This window comes from Phycodurus eques, chromosome 8, assembly GCF_024500275.1.
Source record: "Phycodurus eques isolate BA_2022a chromosome 8, UOR_Pequ_1.1, whole genome shotgun sequence".
Lineage (NCBI taxonomy): Eukaryota > Metazoa > Chordata > Actinopteri > Syngnathiformes > Syngnathidae > Phycodurus > Phycodurus eques.
In genome coordinates, this window is record NC_084532.1 from 11,913,101 (window position 1) to 11,934,950 (window position 21,850).

The 21,850-nt window shown below is 43.5% G+C and overlaps 1 protein-coding gene across 1 annotated transcript in view; it reads left to right on the forward strand.

Annotated features, from left to right (window-relative positions):
• The window catches only part of negr1 (neuronal growth regulator 1), a 215,817-nt gene that overhangs the window by 127,607 nt on the left and 66,360 nt on the right, over positions 1–21,850 (forward strand). The window contains exon 6 of the mRNA XM_061684176.1: positions 21,559–21,679. Within this exon, the coding sequence (XP_061540160.1) occupies positions 21,559–21,679 (121 nt within the window). The remainder of the gene's footprint in view (positions 1–21,558; positions 21,680–21,850) is intronic.

The window sequence follows — 21,850 nt, forward strand, 5'->3', positions numbered from 1 at the left end:
TTCCAAAATCAATTTGAAATGTGGACTCGTCGGACAACATAACACTTTTCCACTTTGCATCAGTCCATCTTAGATGTGCTCGGGCCCAGAGAAGCCGGCGGCGTTTCTGGTTGTTGTTGATAAATGGCTTTTGCTTTGCATAGTAGAGTTTCAAGTTGCACTTACGGATGTAGCGCCGAACTCTATTTACTGACATTGGTTTTCTGAAGTGTTCCCGAGCTCATGTGGTGATATCCTTTAGATATTGATGTCGGTTTTTGATGCAGTGCCGCCTGAGGGATCGAAGGTCAGGGGCATTCAATGTTGGTTTTCGGCCTTGCCACTTACATACAGTGATTTCTCCAGATTCTCTGAACCTTTTGATGTTATTATGGATCGTAGATGATGAAATCCCTAAATTCCTTGCAATTGTACGTTGAGGAACATTGTCCTTAAACTGTTCGACTATTTTCTCACGCACATGTTTACAAAGAGGTGAACCTCGCCCCATCTTTGCATGTGAATGACTGAGCAATTCAGGGAAGCTCCTTTTATACCCAATCATGACACCCACCTGTTCCCAATTAGTCTGTTCACCTGTGGGATGTTCCTAACGAAAAGCTATGTTTTCAGACACACCCGTATTTGTTTTTCGCATTTGTTAAAGATATCTTTCTTTCCCATATAACTGAAAAGCATTATGGAACTACTACACCAATTCCCAATGAAGTTGGGACATTGTCTTAAACATAACATAAGCTCCTTTTATACCCAATCATGGCACCCACCTGTTCCCAATCGGCCTGTTCACCTGTGGGATGTTCCTAACAGGTGTTTGATGAGCATTCCTCAACTTTCTCAGTCTTTTTTGCCACCTGTCCCAGCTTTTTTGGAACATGTTGCAGCCATAAAATTCTAAGTTAATAATTATTTGCTAAAAACAATAAAGTTGATCAGTTTGAACATTAAATATCTTGTCTTTGTAGTGTACTCAATTAAATATAGGTTGAAAATGATTTGCAAATCATTGTGGTCTGTTTTTATTTATGTTTAACACAACGTCCCAAGGCGGCACGGTGGCCGACTGGTTAGAGCGTCAGCCTCACAGTTCTGAGGACCCCGGTTCAATCCCTGTCCCCGCCTGTGTGGAGTTTGCATGTTCTCCCCGTGCCTGCGTGGGTTTTCTCCGGGCACTCCGGTTTCCTCCCACATCCCAAAAAACATGCATAAATTGGAGACTCTAAATTGCCCGTAGGTGTGCATGTGAGTGCGAATGGTTGTTTGTTTGTATGTGCCCTGCGATTGGCTGGCAACCAGTTCAGGGTGTACCCCGCCTCCTGCCCGATGACAGCTGGGATAGGCTCCAGCATGCCCGCGACCCTAGTGAGGATAAGCGGCTCAGAAAATGGATGGACAACGTCCCAACTTCATTGGAATTGGGGTTGTATGTTATATTGCAGCCATTTGCTAAAATCATTTAATTTAATTTTTTTCCTCATTAATGTACACACAGCACCCCATATTGACAGAAAAAAAACAGAATTGCTGAATTTTTTGCAGATTTATTAAAAAAGAAAAACTGAAATGTCACACAGCCATAAGTATTCAGACCCTTTGTTCAGTATTTAGTAGAAGCACACTTGAGCTAATACAGCCATGAGTCTTTTGATGCAACAAGTTTTTCACACCTGGATTTAGGGATCCTCTGCCATTACTCCTTGCAGATACTCTCCAGTTCTGTCAGGTTTGATGGTGAATGTTGGTGGACAGCCATTTTCAGGTCTCTACAGAGATGATCAATTGGGTTTAAGTCAGGGCTCTGTCTGGGCCATTCAAGAACAGTCACGGAGTTGTTCTGAAGCCACCCCTTTGTTATTTTAGCTGTGTGCTTAAGGTCTTGTCTGGATGGAAGGTGAACCCTCGGCCTAGTCTGAAGCTCTGAGCACTCTGGAGAAGGTTTTCATCCAGGATATCCCTGTACTTGGCCGCATTCATCTTTCTTTCGATTGCAACCAGTCGTCCTGTCCCTGCAGCTGAAAAACACCCCCACAGCATGATGATGCTGCCACCACGATGCTTCACTGTTGGGACTGTATTGGACAATTGATGAGCAGTGCCTTGTTTTCTCCACACATACCACTTAGAATTAAGTCCAAAATGTTCTATTTCGGTCAAATCAGACCAGAGAATCTTATTTCTCACCATCTGGGAGTCCTTCAGGTGTTTTTCTTTTTTAGCCAACTGCATGCAGGCTTTCACGTGTCTTGCACTGAGGACAGGCTTCCGTCAGGCCACTCTGCCATAAAGCCCCGACTGGTGGAGGTTCTGCAGTGATGGTTGACTTCTAGAACTTTCTCCCATCTCCCGACTCTGGAGCTCAGCCACAGTTATCTTTGGGTTCTTCTTTACCTCCCTCACCAAGGCTCAGTTTGGCCGGATGGCCAGCTCTAGGAAGGGTTCTGGTCGTACCAAACATCTTCCATTTAAGGGTTATGGAGGCCACTGTGCTCTTACGAACCTTAAGTGCAGCAGAATTGTTTTTGTAACCTTGGCCAGATCTGTCTGAGCTCTTCAGGCAGTTCCTTTGACCTCATGATTCTCATTTGCTCTGACATGCACTGTGAGCTGTAAGGTCTTATATAGACAGGTGTGTGGTTTTCCTAATCAAAATTTCAACAATTCAATATAGCGTGCTGTGTCTACATTACTGAGGAAAAAAATTAACTTAAATGATTTTAGCAAATGGCTGCAATATAACAAAGAGTGAAACATTTAAGGGGGTCTGAATACTTCCCGTACCCACTGTATATTCTTCAAAGGGAAACTAACTGTCGCACATTGAAATTCCATGAAACTTTCTGCATGCCAAAAACCTTTTGACAATATTTTGATTAAAGCCATGAGACGAGGTTTGCCAAAATATGTAACCGAAACACAGTAACTGTTGACATTACTGAATAAAACTTTTTCCTCATGTGCTGGCGGGGGATCAGTGACACTACACAGAGGTTAAAAAGTGTTTCTGCATACATGTCGTGTAAATTTTCATGCTTGAACTCTTTTACCATTAATATTTATGATTCGTGATATCCTGTTTGAGTAATGGTTGTGCATCTCCCTCAACTTGCTTCAAAAGCACTTGAAAGGCCTGTACACACAAACTTGATTTTACGAAACACATTTTTAGTTTTCTTACTGATGGTTGCCATGATTTTTATGTTACACGGTTGCATGAAATAGTTAGCGATAAAGGTAAAGGAGTACAGCCTAGCCATGTGCACAGTTGACGTTTCAGTCCAGATGGTAAACAATCTTCGCTCCCTCCTATTCCCCACCAAGGAAGCATTTGGACCATGTCCCAATCTCTGTGACTCATCGTAGGAAAGTGCAAGTGCATGAATAGATCTGCAAGCAGCAGAGTCTGTCACTGCCTCTTCCAAAACCCGAGAAGGCAAATCACAAGCCGGTGAAACTCCAATGAATATACAAGTGAACACACTCGCACAAGGCTTAGTAGAAACGGACGGAGTGAATAATCTTATCATATATTGCTGGTTAGATAGAGATGTTAACTGAACTCATGCAATAAAAGCTCCTACGGGAGCAAGAAATTGCCTTTTTTCTTTTTATCTCTGCTGATATACAGTAATGTAGGGCGGCATGGTGCACGACTGGTGAGCATGTCTGCCTCACAGTTCTGAGGACCCGGGTTCAAATCCGGCCTCGCCTGTGTCGAGTTTGCATGTTCTCCCTGTGCCTGCGTGGGTTTTCTCAGGGTACTCCATCCCAAAAACTTGCATGGTAGGTTAATTGAAGACTCTAAATTGTCCGTAGGTGTGAATGTGAGTGTGAATGGTTGTTTGTTTCTATGTGCCCTGCGATTGGCTGGCGACCAGTTCAGGGTGTACCCCGTCTCTCGCTCTAAGATAGCTGGGATAGTCTCCAGCACACCTGCGACCCTAGTGAGGATAAGCGATTTGGAAAATCGATGGATGGATGGATATAATGTACGTTATGTAGAAATGCACTTTTACCTACAAGTAAAGATTCTGCCAATGCAAATGGTACTTCATTTTTCACAAATCTCAGATGGAACTTTTACTACAGTGGATTTGGACAAGTTTTTTTTCTCCATTGAAAATGAAATTGTAATAGTTATGGTCCGTTAACTTCAATAAAACGTTTTATTGTTTATGTATCTTTAATGGCAAATGACAACAACTCCTTTGACACGTTTGATATAGGGGGGATTCACGTCACAGCTTCTCCCCACACATCTCACATTTTAATCTTCTAGTAAGTCTAGCACTTTTAATAGCAGAATAGGAATACAATAAAATACTGAAATTACCACATTTTCCCTAACAATTAATGACTTTGGGTGGTTTTTACAGGCTGTGTTTGTACCGTCGGCATAGAGACAAGTCCCGGTACGGGCTGCCTATTGAGAGCCTTTGCTCTTAAGTGTCTAGTGAGTATAGGCGGTATACAAAATGGTTCCATGGGTGGAGGAATTATATGACCAAAGGAATTGTTGATTTAGGGCATTGCAAGATGTTAATCCCCTTGGATCAAATCATATCACACACTTATTTTATGCCATGTTTTGTCACAATGTGTGCCTAGTATTATGTATAAACAGACCACACATGGATAAATCTGTATCATGCTGACAACAGGGGGAACCGTTCTCAAAACTGTCTCATCCAAGTTAAGTAAACATCAGTCAGTCGTGACTGTATACAGTATATATATATATATATATATATATATTTATGTCATTATAATGGAATAGTAGTCACACTGTCATTTCGTGAATTAACAGTCAAATTAAATATGTGGGAAAACTGTTTCTCTCCAATTTCAAAACAATTCATTTTGGAGGGCATAACAGTGGAGTTAACCTCAGGGCTAATTACAGATTAAGGCCGCTAATTATAATAACCAAGTAATGAAAACAAACTTAAGACCCAGCACGGAGCTGTGGTAAAAGCCACTAACACTAAACCTGCCATTTGGCTTTCTATGGTATGAAGAATCAGTCATAGAGATTGAGGCATTTTCACTGAGTCCACTGTTTAACCTCTGTTTGAATTTCTTAAAGGTTCACAAGGATGTTATAATCTGGCACATTCATGAAATTATTAGCTGCCTTTGCTTCTTGTCTTTGTACAATCTGATGATGAATGAATTGGGGCTGAATTATTTCATCAGATAAACGTGAAAGGTGGCAGTCATCCAGAGGCTGACACTAATGTTCAGGTTGCTGAAACGCCTTACTTCTATTGTATTAGTTCTTTGTTTTTTTTACCTGCTAAAGTTGTGATCTCTGACCTACTTTTCAAATTCATGTATTTTATCCTCCATGCAATGTTCTGCCATTCACAGACTCAAAGGCATTTACTGTATCTAGGTGACTGAGTCTCAGGGATGGATGAGACAGGGACCACCATGAAATCTCTGTGTGAGAAAAGACACTTTAATTAATTAATAAAGCCACATCATAGAAGGCTCGTGTCCATTCCTAGATGAATTCAGATGGCGCAATCACAAAACATGGTTTCCTTTCCATGTTAAGGAATCCAAGGTGTTTCATCAGAATCATCTTTATTTTGCCAAATATTGTCCAAAAAACACACAAACACACCTAAAGGAATTGGAATTCTCCAGTTGTTAGTGCCGATCGAGTACGACAACAGACAGTCAATTGACAGAGAACACTTTTGAGACATAAAGACATTGAGAAAAACAGTCACTGAGCAATAAAGGGTTGCTAGTTATCTGGTAATGGGGGTACAATATATATATTTTTTAACAATTGTGCAAAAAGATGCAGAGTCCTCTAGCACTTAGAGCAGTTTGAATGACTTATATAGCAATAGTCCGGTGCAATGACCATCGTGCAAAGGGCGCCGAGACTTCAAGGAGTGTATGCAGTTTAAAGTGACTAGTACCGCGATAATCTGGGACAATGTTGATTGTGCAAATGTTGCAGATACTCCTCAGTCAGTGCTACTCTGGCATGAGTGGCCAATATTGGTCAACAACAGATATGCAAATAGTGCAGCATGGCGAGACTACTGCAGTGAGTGCACGAGTAATGTGTATTTGGCCCGACAGAAATGTGACAACAAACTCAAGACAAAAAAAAATTGGCAGCATGTTGCAATGGAATTTTGACCTTCCCTTTTGCTTTAGAAAGCACTCTACAGTGAGAGCGTTTTTTCCTGACTCCTTATTGAATGGCACTATGAAGTTCGAAGTGCACCATGTTGTAAGATATAATTTGACAGTTTGCACAAGATTTCACCATATCTGCACAAAAGCAGCAAACTGTCTTCTCTACTTTATTTGTTCTGCTCCCTTTTGGATGCCTTCAGATGCAGCCACTTAGGGTACTCCAGCTGTTGATGTCTCAAAGCCACACCAAACCTGTTTCCAGGAATACAACACAGACAGACATTCTTGTTGATGTCAGATGTGACGATGTTAGGACCATGTTTCAAATACAAATGAGGCTTTTGTGTGATTATTGGTAAAATAATACATGGCTCTGAAGTCATTCTTTATGCAAATGTGGGCTCTGTGTGCATCTCTCCCTCTCTATAGTATTATGGATCTTTTTCAGTCAACTACCCCAATTAGAACTGAATTCATTTCTATTTATTTCTTGTGAGGTCACCACAGGGTACCACAATGAGTGTCAGTGATGGAGAAGAGGAAAAGTGTAATGATGACCATCCATTCATTCATTTCCTATAACGATCATCTTGTGTGCCTATCCAGCTGACTGTGAACAAAAAGTGGACTTTACCCTGGACTGGTTGCCAGTCAGTCACAACTGCCACCACTGAGTGGGAACCAACCAGACCCACGTTGCCTGCCCTAAAGTCAGGCCAGTGAACTCTCAGTGGTTGATAATGACCAAAGAAAAGGAAATGGATGGTGCTATACACTTGGAATAGAACGACAGTACCGTTGGGGATGCCCTGCACGGTACAATACACCGCTGTTTTTTGGTATTGCAATGCATTTGACGCTGTGTGTGTGTGCGCGTGTGCGTCTGCATGTGTTTGTGTGTGCGTGCGTGCCTGTTGCGTTTAGACCCCACCCATAGTTGTAACTGTATACGTCTTCAAAGTGCATCTAACAGATATGGTAAAACCTTTGAATACAACAAAGAAGGAGTGGAAACTGTTGACAGACACTTTACTGTTTGCAAGCATTTCTTGAAACATGTTCCGTACTTTTGAAAGAAACACAAGCAATAGGACCAAGCTTCTCCTCTGCTCATATCTTGCTATAACACTCGCTGGACAACTCAAAAAGGTAACACCAGAGAGACAACAATTTTCTATTGAGAATGCTTTTGAACACACCTGCCGTGCCACTTAAGACACAAGACAATAACCTGTTCAGTGGGAGCATTTATTGCTAAAGATTTTCAGCCCTTCTCTGTGGTCGAATAATTAGTGTTTGGTCAGCTAATGAAATGTTTGACGCACGTACACATTTCAGGAATGTTTTCATTCCCGCGCATGTCAACATCCGGGACAGTGCCTCTGGATTGGCAGACTAGGGTGGTGGTCCCCCTTTTTAAGAAGGGGGACCTGAGGGTGTGTTCCAACTACAGGGGGATCAGGCTCCTCAGCTTCGCTGGTAAGGTCTATTCAGGGGTGCTGAGAGGAGGGTCCGTCGGGAAGTCGAATCTCAGATTTAGGAGGAGCAGTGTGGTTTTTGTCCTGGCCGTGGAACAGTGGACCAACTCTACACCCGCGGCAGGGTCCTTGAGGGTGCATGGGAGTTTGCACAACCAGTCTACATGTGTTTTGTGGACTTGGAGAAGGCGTTTGACCGTGTCCCTCGGGGGGTCCTGTGGGGGGTGCTTCGGGAGTATGGGGTACCGAACCCCCTAATACAGGCAGTTCGGTCCCTGAATGACCGGAGTCAGAGTTTGGTCCGCATATCCGGCAGTAAGTCGGACTCGTTTCCGGTGAGGGTTGGGCTCCGCCAAGGCTGCCCTTTGTCACCGATTCTGTTCATAACTTTTATGGACAGAATTTCAAGGCGCAGCCGAGGCGTAGAGGGGGTCCGGTTTGGTAGCCTCAGTATTGCATCTCTGCTTTTTGCAGATGATTTGCTTCTGTTGGCTTCATCAAGCCATGATCTCCAACTCTCACTGGAGCAGTTCACAACCATGTGTGAAGCGGCTGGGATGAGAATCAGCACCTCCAAATCTGAGACCATGGTCCTCAGTCGGAAAAGGGTGGCGTGCCCTCTCTAGGGCACGCCACCCTGAGATCCTGCCCCAAGTGGAGGATTATGGAACGGGAGATCGACAGGCGGATCGGTGTCTGCAGTGATGCGGACTTTGTATCGATCCGTTGTGGTAAAGAAGGAGCCAAGCCGAAAGGCGAAGCTCTCGATTTACCCGTCGATCTGCGTTCCTACCCTCACCTATGGTCAAGAGCTGTGGGTCGTGACCGAAAGAATAAGATCCCGAATACAAGCGGCCGAAATGAGTTTGCTCCGCAGGGTGTCCGGGGTCTCCCTTAGAGAGGGTGAGAAGCTCGATCATCCGGGAGGATCTCAGAGTAGAGCCGCTGCTCCTCCACATCGAGAAGAGGAGCCAGATGAGGTGGCTGGGGCATCTGATTCGGATGTCTCCCAGACGCCTCCCTGATGAGGTGTTCCGGGCAAATCCCACCGGGAGGAGACCCCGGGGACGACACATGAGACGCTAGAGAGACTACGTCCTTCGGTTGGCCTGGGAACGCCTCGGGATCCCCCCCAGAAGAGCTGGATGAAATGGCTGGGTGTCCCTGCTAAAGCTACTGCCCCCACGACCCGACCTCGGATAAGCGGTAGAAAATGGATGGATGGATGGATGCTTTTCATTCCCAACCTTTATAGTTTATACAAGTGTAACAGTTGGATTAAGCATGGGTCGATTGGTCACGACACACGCATAGTCCAACTGTTACACAAAGTGTTTACATTTTGTGTGTTTTATGCATATTTTTTTAAAACTGTGTTTGTCATATGTATACAATTAGTTAACGAATAAGAGGCAATTTACCATTTGAAAGAGTTGTGTTTTAATAACAGTTAACTTGTAATAAATTCAATTATTCAGTACACTAAAGATTGCAGGCTTGCTAGCAAGTAGGGTTGGGCATCGAGAATCAAGAACCGATTGGAACCTCGACTAATATCCCGATTCTCTCGGAATCGTTCAAATAAAAAAATTTCGGTTCCCAGTTTCGATGCCTACAGTTCGCCAACCCCGAAGAAGAAAGTGACGAAAAACAACGAAGAACGCGCACGAAGATGTGCGAACAGAAGTGTGTCTTAACTATGTTAAAATAAATGACCAGTCGCCTCAGTGCAACCCTTGGAATAAGATTGTGCAAAGGAGGCTTTCGCGATGGGTAGAAGTCTGATGTGCTCCCTCCCACTCTGAGCCTCAGCCTACACCGCGTGGAACTTCAGTCAAGTCAAATTGGATGAGTGAAACAATAAAATACGTCTATGACAACATTGAGGCAGTTAAACGGTGGGTGGCACTTTTCACTGATGGTTTTTAGCGCTTATTTTAGTCTTCAAACAATGAACAACACGATGAACGAAAACAATTAAAGCGTAATGTTGCGCTAAAACTTCACCAAAGATCAAATTAGACTAATTAAACTATTTCAACAATGCTATTTATAACTTTTTGCTGAAACATTAATTAATGACTATTAAGTCAATTGGGTTAGGTCCACACACATTGCCTTTTCGTTCATAGGTTTGATATTGATACTGCTGATAAAGAACCCAGAATCAAATGTTCATTTTAGTCTATGTTGCAGGCTGCTAAGAAAATGGATGTTCATAATTTGGACACCCTTTATTTAAACCATTCAATTTTTTTTTTTTTTTATCCAGCCCCCTAAAGGAATTGGAATTGAAACCGGAATCGAAATGAGGAACCGAAATCGGGACAGGAATCGCTCAAATTCAAACAATGCCCAACCCTACTAGCAAGCAACATAAAGAGACAGAAATATGTTGTTCTCTTTATGCACAAGACAAGTACCGAACCATGGTGCCAAAAATAAATAAATAAATAATAAATTAAGGGGGGGAAAAAAAGGAACGGACCATACCGTGGGTTACCTGTGCTGTCCCACCCCTAGAATACATGTAGTGTATACCTCTCTGTCCTGGCTGCTCATTACAATATGGCTAAAGTGACAGTAAATTGGTGTTAATGATGTGTTATTACGACTCCCACATACTTGTAGTTTCCAGGCAGGACACGCCCCACTGCAACATGATTGGCTCCCGTGTCGCGGGAAGGGGAGGCAACGCAGATGTAACGAGATGACCAATCCCAAACATGTATCACATTTGTACAAAATAAAAACAAATAAGTTTGATAGGTTTAGGGCTAGGGTTGGGGCTTAAGGAGGTTTAGGATGTGTTAAGGTTAAGATTAGGGTTGGTTAGGGTTAGTGGGAAACATGTTAACGTCACCCTACTTTACTCATATACTTCTTTTCCAGTCTGGAAGCAGTAGGGCGTGCTTTACCGGGATACAACAGCCAATCATAGAATAGTAGCGTGTGTCCTGTAGCCAGTAATATTGGAGCAGGGCGTGTCCTGCCTGGAGACTACAGTATTTGGGAATCCTAATAAGAGTCGATGATTGAAGAATGAAAATCACCACCAAAACGGATTTTGTTTTTCTATTCTATTGTTTTTCTAAACATGATAATCGGGAATGGCCTCTAATACATACACCTTGATATTTGTTTTGTGGTGTTGCGTTTCGGTTTGTAGATGAGAGTTGACATCTTGCCCTTGTTAGCACAGTGTTTCTTTTCATTGCAAGATGCTATGTATGCTGTTAGACTGTTCCCCGGGTTTCCAAGTTTGTCAGCTATCTATACGCCTCCTTTCAGCTGTGATTTCTGCTTATTTACACAACAGCCATTTTTATTTAAAAAAAAAAAAAGTCTTCCTACAGTCAGCAAAAAAAAAAAACACTGATTGTTTTTAATTAATCAGGACAATGCATTTTAGGCTGAGCTGAACTGCAAAGAGCTTTAGCTGCAGTGCAGATGAATTCTGATCATTATTGAAATGCAGATACCCACCTTAAATGTTTGGAATGATTAACATCACTCTGTTCACACTTTCCTCCAAGCCTGCAATTCACCTAAGAAGTCCCCATGATGTCTGGTACAATTTTAAAGTAAGGTCAAGGAGGGAGTTTCTTGGTTGAGATGTCTTGGACATATTTTCATTCATAAACATTATTTGTCTCTTAATGGCATAAAATGAAACCGTACTTAGTTGAGCCTAAGTATATTTAAACAGCACTAACGTTCTTTGCCAATCATGATGCACGGCAAATTTGCTTAACAAATTACTTTTATAGTATATTTCATTTAATGTGTGTGTGTTTGAAAAGCTCCCGCTGTGAAGTGGTGGACTCGACACATCAATCAAATTTACATTTACTGTATGTTGATTACGCTACACAAACACAGTAATAGGGTATAATTTGATATAAAGGGGAACGTTCCAGTTGGTCAGCAGTTTTCAGTATCTATTAACACTGGCTTCCAACTCATAAGAGAAGACTTCAATGAAATGGATTCTGATCCAATTCTAAGTAGAGTCACTGCCCTGGAGCTGTTGGGATGTAAATCTGTCTCTCTACATCTCTCCAGAGCTCTCATCATGATTGCTATTTGGATTTCTTGCTGCATTCAGGGCACGATTAAATGAGCGAAATCTTGATCTCTTGCAGACTAAATGGTCTTGTTAGTTCCACTTCAGAGTCGATTGACAGTCACTTTCAGCTTCATCTGCCCATTTTGTAGTCACCGATTAAAAGCAGACTCAAATACTAAGAATGTATTGACTCATTTTAAAATAATGTGCACGTTTATAGTCACTTCATCCTCACAAAGTTTATTTGGAAAAAGCTGATTGTTACTTGTCTATTTTGTCGCAACATGAGCATCATTATGCCTGTGGAAGGTCACAGCAACCACAAGCATGGCAGACATGCTGTGCTGAAAATGCTACAATATGACAAAAACACAATGTTAAAGTAATCACGGTTAAGCAGTTGTAACGATTAACGTTCTGAGAATTCATTAATAGATAACCCTTAGCCCAAATGTTTCCTACTAATTGCAGTAATTACTTTTTAAATTATTTCTCATGGCAAGAGGCTCTTGTAGCATACAGTTTTAACAATTGACAGCTTTCTTTTGTGGTCCTCATCTAATAACCCATGAATCGCATATGTGTATTAGCGTACCTTAAACTGTTTAGTGTTAAAATTACACAAAAGATTGAATGCCACGTGGGAGGCACACAATTCTGGGACTAAGCTGGTTATTTAAATGCCTTTTATTAAATAAAACAGAGGGGACACAATGTTCCTCCACTGTTCTGAATAGAAATCTTATTGAATTAATAAATCTTGGCAGCAGAACCATTCCTGACTGACAGTGGAAAAAAATAGAGGGGACAGTGAAGCCCACAGATGCCAGTTTGGAACAGTGTCTGTGTGTGTAAACTGATAAGTCATGCACTGATGAGTACATTTCTTAATTGTGGTGAAAACTCATTTTCAAATCTGACTGAAGAGATAGGGATGTTAATTGATCTTTTAATTAAAAAGCTTGTGTTATCATGTTACTTTCACAAGCTATAGTTTAAAACATGATATGAAAGGGATGGTTTTACTCACAGCTTAGCAGTTTTCTGGGCATAGCAATGGTAATATGTGCTTTAAAAGCAGGACATGTAGAACACAAAGACCACATACACCTAGAAACAGCAAGAGTTCATAATGATAATGGAAAACACTGGTTATGTGCTCTCGATCAAAACTATGGATAATCTAATTATTGAACATTGAAAGGGCATTTTTACAGCCATGCAATGTTGGGCCAGGAATGGGTAAATAGAAGGCGTGGAACAGTTAATGAAATCCATGGTTCATTCGTATCTCTTTGTGGTCACGGTTTTCAGTTCGGTATACGTTAACGGTTGTGAAAATCAATGACGTCTTGTATAATCAGGTTAAATGAGGCAGTCGGACATATTCCACATTACTGTGACAGTTTGAGGTTAAAAGTAGGTGAGATTCTAGCTGCAAGAAAGGAGACATTACTACAACCCCAATTCCAATGAAGTTGGGGCGTTGTGTTAAACATAAATAAAAACAGAATAAAACGATTTGCAAATCATATTCAACCTATATTTAATTGAATACACTGCAAAGACAAGATATTTAATGTTCACACTGCTAGACTTTATTGTTTTTACCAAATAATCATTAACTTAGAATTTTATGGCTGCAACATATTCCAAAAAAGGTGGGACAGGGTGGCAAAAAAGGCTGAGAAAGTTGAGGAATGCTCATCAAACACCTGTTTGGAACATCCCACAGGTGAACAGGCTGATTGGGAACAGGTGGGTCCCATGATTGGGTATAAAAGGAGCTTATGTTATGTTTAACACAATGTCCCAACCTCATTGGGAATTGGTGTAGTAGTTCCATAATGCTTTTCAGTTATATGGGAAAGAAAGATATCTTTAACAAATGCGAAAAACAAATACGGGTGTGTCTGTAAAACATAGCTTTTCGTCACCCATTCCGAAGTAATGTAATGGGCAGTCACCGTCAGAAAACCTTCAGTATTCCTAGAGGGTCTGTATGGAGTATGCCCTGTTTGACTCGTCACTGTAAAGCTGCAAGAAGTAAAAGTCACCGCAAATGAGCAAATGTTCCTGTTATACACAAGACGAGTTGCTTGCGCACTGTCGCACGTTCGTCAATGATTTTCCACCACTGCCATCGTAATGTAAAATGGTTCGGGCGCATCTTCTCGGGTTGACTCTTTTCCACTTTTCATGCCCACAAATGTACCCTTAAAAAGGGGAATAATAATGGCAGAAGATTGAACACACGCAGCTCTGGTCTTCTCTCGTCTGTTTTGAGTTAACGCAAGGTGCGCCCTTCCTTACGTCCTACAAAGGCATTACCAAGTGATCACAGAGAAATCAATCCACACAGAAGAGGTCTGTGCCATTTGTTCGCAGCCATTGTATTTCCATCCATATTCCTTACAGCTCATCCTCACTAGGGTCACGGGTGTGCTGGAGCCTATCCGAGCAGACTGCTTGCCAGCCAATCAAAAGGCACATAGACAAACAACCATTCAAACTCACATTTACTCTTATGGACAATTTGATCTCTTTAATGAACCCACCATGCATGTTTTTGGAATGTGGGAAGAAACCGGAATACCACGCAGGCTCCGGGAGAACATGCAAACTCCACACAGGAAGGCCGGAGCCCTAATTTGACCCCCCCGACCTCTTAACTGTGAGGCAGATGCGCTAACCAGTCGTCCACTGTGCCACTTCCTGAGTTTATTTTTCTTCTTCTCTTAACATTTTTTCAATCTTATTCTCTGAATGAGTGTTTAAAAAAATACATGTTGTAAATGCCCAAAAAAGCAAGGTACACTTGTTAATCCTTAAGGATGTTCATCACACTGAGCTCTTTGAGGGGTTGATAAGTATTGTGTGACCTTAGAAGTGTATCTTTCCGAAATGTTCGATAATATTCAGCCCAACTTCGGAGTATTGAGCATTAGCCCTTCCATGATATCAAATTCAGTGACTGGGCACTCGCTAATCATTTATTCAGTTCTGTGTGCTACAATTTTTTTTTGTCACAGGGTGGTAACTTTTAGCTTCACACATCCCTGCATATACACATCTGGCCCTCAGTCTTGAAACACACCAATTAATCATTAATAGTCTCATGAGACTTCTTAAGGTGAATGATTTTACATTAAGGTTTGATGCATTCTGAACACGACCTGGCCATGAATATTACATTGAGGGTCAAACATTTTACTAATCATTAACATGCGGGTGTTTGTTCACTTTGCAGGGATGCACAGTTGGAGACCTTGCATTTGTTTTGATGACAAAGTCAGCATAATATAGATGCAAGGGAATTTGGTTTGTGATCGACCCACAACTGGCCATTTGTCATCAGGCAGTACCACGGAGGCCGCATTTTTCTGCTGTGTGTGTGTTTGCCGTTCTTGGGCCCAACCCCTCACCCCAATCTGGTGGAGTCGCCATAAATCCAAGCATGATTTACAGCACTACCACAGCATTCTCAGGACACTAAATTACCTGGTTTATTGAACTTTCAGGAATTTTAGTGCACTACTTTGCATTTCTCCCCAAGCACTTGAAGGCATATTTTGCATCATATGATGATGTAAGACATGTCATCAAGTTGAAATTAGAATTATCAGAGAGGAGATCTTTTTATAGGTGTGATCATTCCTAACAGATCAGAGTGACAGGACCTAATTTGATAGATTTGATTGTATTGATATGCATGTACAGTCAAATCACACTGGACCACCTATATGCCTGTGGTATTGTTATTCCTTTTTCAGACAAGTCTAAAAATGGTGAGCAGAACAGTTGCTTGCCTGAACTGTTATGAATTCTTCTAATGGCTAGATTAGATGCCTTGTGTGGTAAACAGTTATGTGAGGTGCCCTTGATAAGAGAGAGGATAATAGGTAATATATATGCTCAGTCCCTCACTGGATCAGAAAAGCAAAATCTGAGTCAGAAACCCCACTGGGACATTATTTTTTAAAATCATTGATGCAGACGACGTTGAAAACTCAGACAGGTGAGACAGGAAAAGACTATAATAATTGGAAAATGGATACTAATGAAGAAAGCAAATTGTCTTGACAAACAACCACATCATCTATCTATTTTGAAGTAAATCAGCCCAAAGTCAGCTGGGATAGGTTCCAGCACACCCGTGACTCTAATGCGGCTAAGCAGTATAGAACATGGATGGATGGGGTGTTCAAACAGTTTTCCATATCAATGATGGAGAAGTTTAACATTGGTCTATGTAACATTTATTATTCTTGTTTGCAGAAAATAAAACCTCAATATCAATAATATATGCTTTTCTACCAATTCTTCTTCCAGGATATGTACTGCTTTGTTTGAAAGAAAAGAACGGTTGACTGGAAAGCACACAACACCTACACGCCAACTGTAACAAAATGTAATTCCAGCATATTGATTCCTACTGAAAAATATGAGCATGAAAACACGTGAAAGTAGTTCAGAAAGTGTCAGTCCAGCAGTTAAAAAAAAAAAAAAAATAAATCAGAAAAAAAAAATCAAAAAGGTGTCAAAGTTAAGAGGATGCAGAGGTCTTTGTTAGCCTTTAACTTCACTCCAGTTACTTTTCACTACTTAATTTTTTCATTTTAATCCAAAATATCATTTTGTTTGGACTACTTGTTTAGCCTTAATCCTCTGCTCACCATGCTGGCTGTTGCTAAGCAGCAACATCTATTGTGTCCTTGCTTAAGATGATGAGGCAACGCAAAATTAAGATCTTGGTATTCATGTCATATTGATCAAATTCCAAAAGAGCAACACAATTGTAATAAAATGATCACCAAAACTCAATATGTAGACTTTCAAGCCAATCCCAAATCACAACAACCTCTATCAAAGACAATACTATGACATGAAAGGACTATTATTAATCGTAATTATTGTGCATTTGTGCTTAGCTTTAACAAAAATATAACTTGCCTCTGTACTCTCAACCATCCCTGAAACTTCACCATCATGCTTTCAGAGGCTCGAGATAATCAATGGCGGTGCACAAAGACGCCAGTGGATGATTGAGAACCTACTAAGCCATTGATTTTGTCCTATTTGTGATGACTGTACTTAATATTTCTGTGCTGTCGATCAATACTAATTGTAGCTTTCATTTCCAACATTAATTTCACGAGCCAGTAAAAGTGGTGTAGAATGTTTACCACTCTGGATATGCTACAGTATGTTCTCTTTTATTGTCCATCATCACAGGCACATTGTAGGTGTGTTTGCGTGCGTGCGTGATTATTTTTCTCCAAGTTGACAGTGTGGTGTGATGACCACGAAGGATTCAAATTGAGTGGGGTGAGAATTTGAATCGGGTCATTAGTTTTTTAATAACGGTATGGACACTTGAAGCCTGCGCACCCATTAACACGCACAGCCACCATGGAAAGGCAGTCAAAGTCTCGCTCTACCCCACAGCATGGCATCTAATATTTCGTGCAGTGATAAATGAATAGGAAAAGCCATAGCCGAACCCATCACTTGAATGACTACCTCAGGTCTTTCAGATTAGTCAACCCAGCCTTGGAAGAGCGGAAGGAGTGGTATAATTGGCACACACATGCAAGGACAGGACATCAGCAGACTCAAGTCATATGAGTGTGTTCATTAGGCTGCAGGAAAATGTGCAAGGGAATTCATCTTCACACAGCACATTGTCACCTCCCTTGGCCTCTCCTACACGATCACAGTCCACTTTTACAAAAGCTCACATGGCTCTCTTGCATCCCACCGCATCTGTCAGCTGTCTATAGACTCGTACAGGTTAGCAGCGAGCTAACCCTATGGATACAGTCCACATTCCACTCTTCATCATGCTTAGATTTCTCTTCTCAGATATTTTCACTATTAGAAGACTGTAAGTAGAAGGCCAAGGCTGATTATAAGGAGCCATTTGAGGATTGTGACCAATGTATGTAGCTCTGATCTAATTATCTGTTTTCTTGAATTTTACATGAATACCCGCTGGTTTTCTCTTGCCCGGACGCGAGTCACCAGGGCCCCCCTCTGGAGCCAGGCCTGGAGGTGGGGCTCGACGGCGAGCGCCTGCACCCATGGAGCCTGGCCGGGCACAGCCCGAAAGGGTAACGTAGGTCCCCCGTCCCATGGGCACACCACCTGTGGGAGGGGCCATAGAGGTCGGGTGCAGTGTGAGCTGGGTGGTGGCCGAAGGCTACAGAAGCTGGCTCTAGGGACGTGGAATGTCACCTCTCTGGCAGGAAAGGAGCCCGAGCTGGTGTGTGAGGTCGAGAAGTTCCGACTAGATACACTCGGGCTCGCCTCCACACACAGCTTGGGCTTTGGTACCAGTCCTCTCGAGAGGGGTTGGACTCTCTTCCACTCTGGAGTTGCCCACGGTGAGAGGCGCCGAGCAGCTGTGGGTATACTTATTGCCCCCCGACTCGGCGCCTGTACGTTGGGGTTCACCCCGGTGGACGAGAGGGTAGCCTCCCTCCGCCTTCGGGTGGGTACGGGTCCTGACTGATGTTTGTGCCTATGCACCAAAACAGCAGTTCAGAGTACCCAGCCTTTTTGGAGTCCTTGGAAGGGGTGCTGGAGAGCGTTCCCGCTGGGGTCTCCATCGTTCTGCTGGGGGACTTCAATGCTGACGTGGGCAATGACAGTGAGACCTCAAAGGGCGTGATTGTGAGGAACGGCTCCCTCGATCAGAACCTGAGCGGTGTTCTGTTATTGGACTTCTGTGCTGATCACGGATTGTCCATAACGAACACCATGTTCAAGCATAAGGTCGTCCGCATGCGCACTTGGCACAAGGACACCCTAGGTCGCAGTTCGATGATCAATTTTGTGGTCGTGTCATCGGACTTGCGGCCGCATGTCTTGGACACTCGAGTGAAGAGAGGGTGGAGCTGTCAGCTGATTACCACCTGGTGGTGAGTTGGCTCTGATGGTAGGGGAAGATGCCGGTCCGACCTGGCAGGCCCAAACGTATTGTGAGGGTCTGCTGGGAAAGTCTGGCAGAATCACCTGTCAGAAGGAGTTTCAACCCCCACCTTCACCCACATCTCGGGGGAGATGGGGGACATTGAGTCCGAGTGGACCATGTCCCGCGCATCTATTGCCAAGGCGGCCGACCGGAGCTGTGGCCGTAAGGAGTTTCAACTCCCACCTACGGCAGAACTTCACCCACGTCCTAGGGGAGGCGGGGGACATTGAGTTCCAGTGGACCATGTTCAGTGTCTCCATTGCTGAGGCAGCCGACCGGAGCTGTGTCCATAAGGTGGTCGGTGCCTGTCGAGGCGGCAATAGCCAAACCCATGGGTGGACACCAACGGTGAGGGATCCCGTCAAGCTGAAGAAGGAGACCTATCGGGCCTTTTTGGCCTGTGGGACTCCTGAGGCAGCTGATGGGTACCGGCTGGCCAAGCGGAATGCAGCTTTGGTGGTCGCTGAAGCACAAACTCCGGCATGGAAGGTGTTCGGTGAGGCCATGGAGAAAGACTTTCGGACGACTTCGAGGAAATTCTGGTCCACCGTCTGGCGTTTTAGGAGGGGAAAGCAGTGCACCACCAACACTGTGTATAGTGGGGATGGGGCAGTGCTGACCTGGACTTGGGACGTTGTGAGTCGGTGGGGAGAATACTTCGAAGACCTCCTCAACTCCACCGACGCGCCTTCCCATGAGGAAGCAGAGTCTGGGTTCTCTGAGGCGGGCTCTCCTATCACTGGGGTTGCGGTCACCGAGGTGGTTAAAAAGCTCCTTGGTGGGTGGATGGGATTCGCCCGGAGTTCCTAAAGGCTCTGGATGTTGTGGGGCTGTCCTGGTTGACACACCTCTGCAACCATTGCGTGGACATCAGGGACAGCGCCTCTGGATTGGCAGACTGGGGTGGTGGTCCTCCTTTTTAAGAAGGGGAACCGGAGGGTGTGTTCCAACTACAGGGGGATCACACTCCTCATCCTCCCTGTTAAGGTCTATTCAGGGGTGCTGGAGAGGAGGGTCCATCGGGAAGTCAAATCTCAGATTTAGGAGGTGCAGTGGTTTTCGTCCTGGCCGTGGAACAGTGGACCAGCTCTACACCCTCAACAGGGTCCTCGAGGGTGCATGGGAGTTCGCCCAACAAGTCTACATGTGTTTTGTGGACTTGGAGAAGGCGTTCGACCGTGTCCCTCAGGGAGTCCTGTGGGGGGTGCTTCGGGAGTATGAAGTACCCAACCCCCTGATAGGGGCTGTTTGGTCCCTGTACGACCGGTGTCAGAGCGTGATCTGCATTGCCGGCAGTAAGTCGGATTCTTTGCCGGTGAGGGTTGGACTCCGCCAAGGCTGCCCTTTGTCACCGATTATGTTCATAACTTTTATGGACAGAATTGGCGCAGCCGAGGCGTAGAGGCGGTCCGGTTTGGTGGCCTCAATATTGTATCTCTGCTTTTTGCAGATGATGTGGTTCTGTTCGCTTCATTAAGCCGTAATCTCCAACTCTCACTGGAGCGGTTTGCAGCCGAGTGTGAAGCGGCTGGGATGATAATCAGCACCTCCAAATCTGAGACCATAGTACTCAGTCGGAAAAGGGTGGCGTACCCTCTCCGGGTCGGGGATGAGATCCTGCCCCAATTGGAGGAGTTCAAGTATCTTGAGGTCTTGTTCACGAGTGAGGGAAGAATGGAATGGGAGATCGACAGAAGGATTGGTGCAGCGTCTCCAGTGATGCGGACTTTGTATGGGTCCGTTGTGGTAAAGAAGGAGCTAAGCCGAAAGGCGTAGCTCTCGATTTACCGGTCGATCTACGTTCCTACCCTCACCTATTGTCACGAGCTGTGGGTCGTGACCGAAAGAACAAGATCCCGGATACAAGCGGCCGAAATGAGTTTCCTCCGCAGGGTGTCCGGGCTCTCCCTTAGAGATAGGGTGAGAAGCAAGTCTGGGCGTCCCTGCTAAAGCTACTGCCCCTGCGACCCGACCTCGAATAAGCGGTAGGAAATGGATGGATGGATGGACCCGCTGGTTTGTGAAGACCTACAGGAGGACATTGTGGATACAATTGTTGCTTAATGTAAATAAGCAGTAAACATAGGGATGAATAAAGATAAGCAGCACGCACAGCAGTGTGGGCAACAATCACACTCCCTTCACCACTAACCTCAATCTGTAGACATGTCATTGACTCAGACTCACTTTTTTGTGTGTTTGTTTTTAAACAATCTGTAACACCTGAATTTCCCCTCTGGGAAATCATTAAAGGATTATCTTCTCTTATAACAACCATCCAGTACGAGCTATTATGTGTTAAACTTTAACAAGTAATGGACTCTATGTAACGTTTTATCTTAAAAGAGGACAAACAAGAAACTGTTGTTTTATTCTACTTTACATGAGTACACAAATTATATTTATTTCAAGGCTGGCTCTACCTCGAGCAACTTAAATATTTAGAACACAAAGGCATGGTTTGCCTCAGGAATTCTCAACATGTATGGCTGCCCTCACAACAATGGAATCGAGATTTCCTTCACATTCCTTCACATAAAAGGAGCCTCATTATGCATTCACAGAACATGCTGCCGCCATTGAGTCTTTCAACTCCCATTAAGCCATTTATCACCATCCAGTACAAGTCATTTCATTTTCTGAACATTGGCGAAGGATGCCCTCTCCCTTAACCAGCTAAGCTTATTTCAGAAGTGTTGCAGAATGTGTACAGTGACTGCAATTTTGAAGACTGTAATTTTTCATCATTTTTTCAATAAAGCCACCCAGTTGAGCACTCAATGTCTCAATTGTCAGAAACATTTTATTTTCAAGAACAATAGAAATGTGCTTTTGCTGACTTGTATACCTTCTGTTTATTTATCTGTTTTCTCCAGTTGCACCATCCATCCATGAGATGAAAAGCCATGGAGTTGGTTTGGGACGAACTGCTCTGCTGAGGTGCGAGGCAGCTGCTGTGCCTTCACCCACATTTGAGTGGTACAAGGGGGAGAAAAGGTGAGAAAGAGATTGCTTTAGCATCGATGGTCACTTGAATGAGCTGTGTTCCAGTTGTTCCGCAGCAGGGTCTGTCCTCTGTCATGGCTTTAATTTACACCAGGGACAGTTCTTATGGGGTTATGGCCTCAGAAATTCAGTCACGACATGAAGCAGAGTTCAGCGAACGTT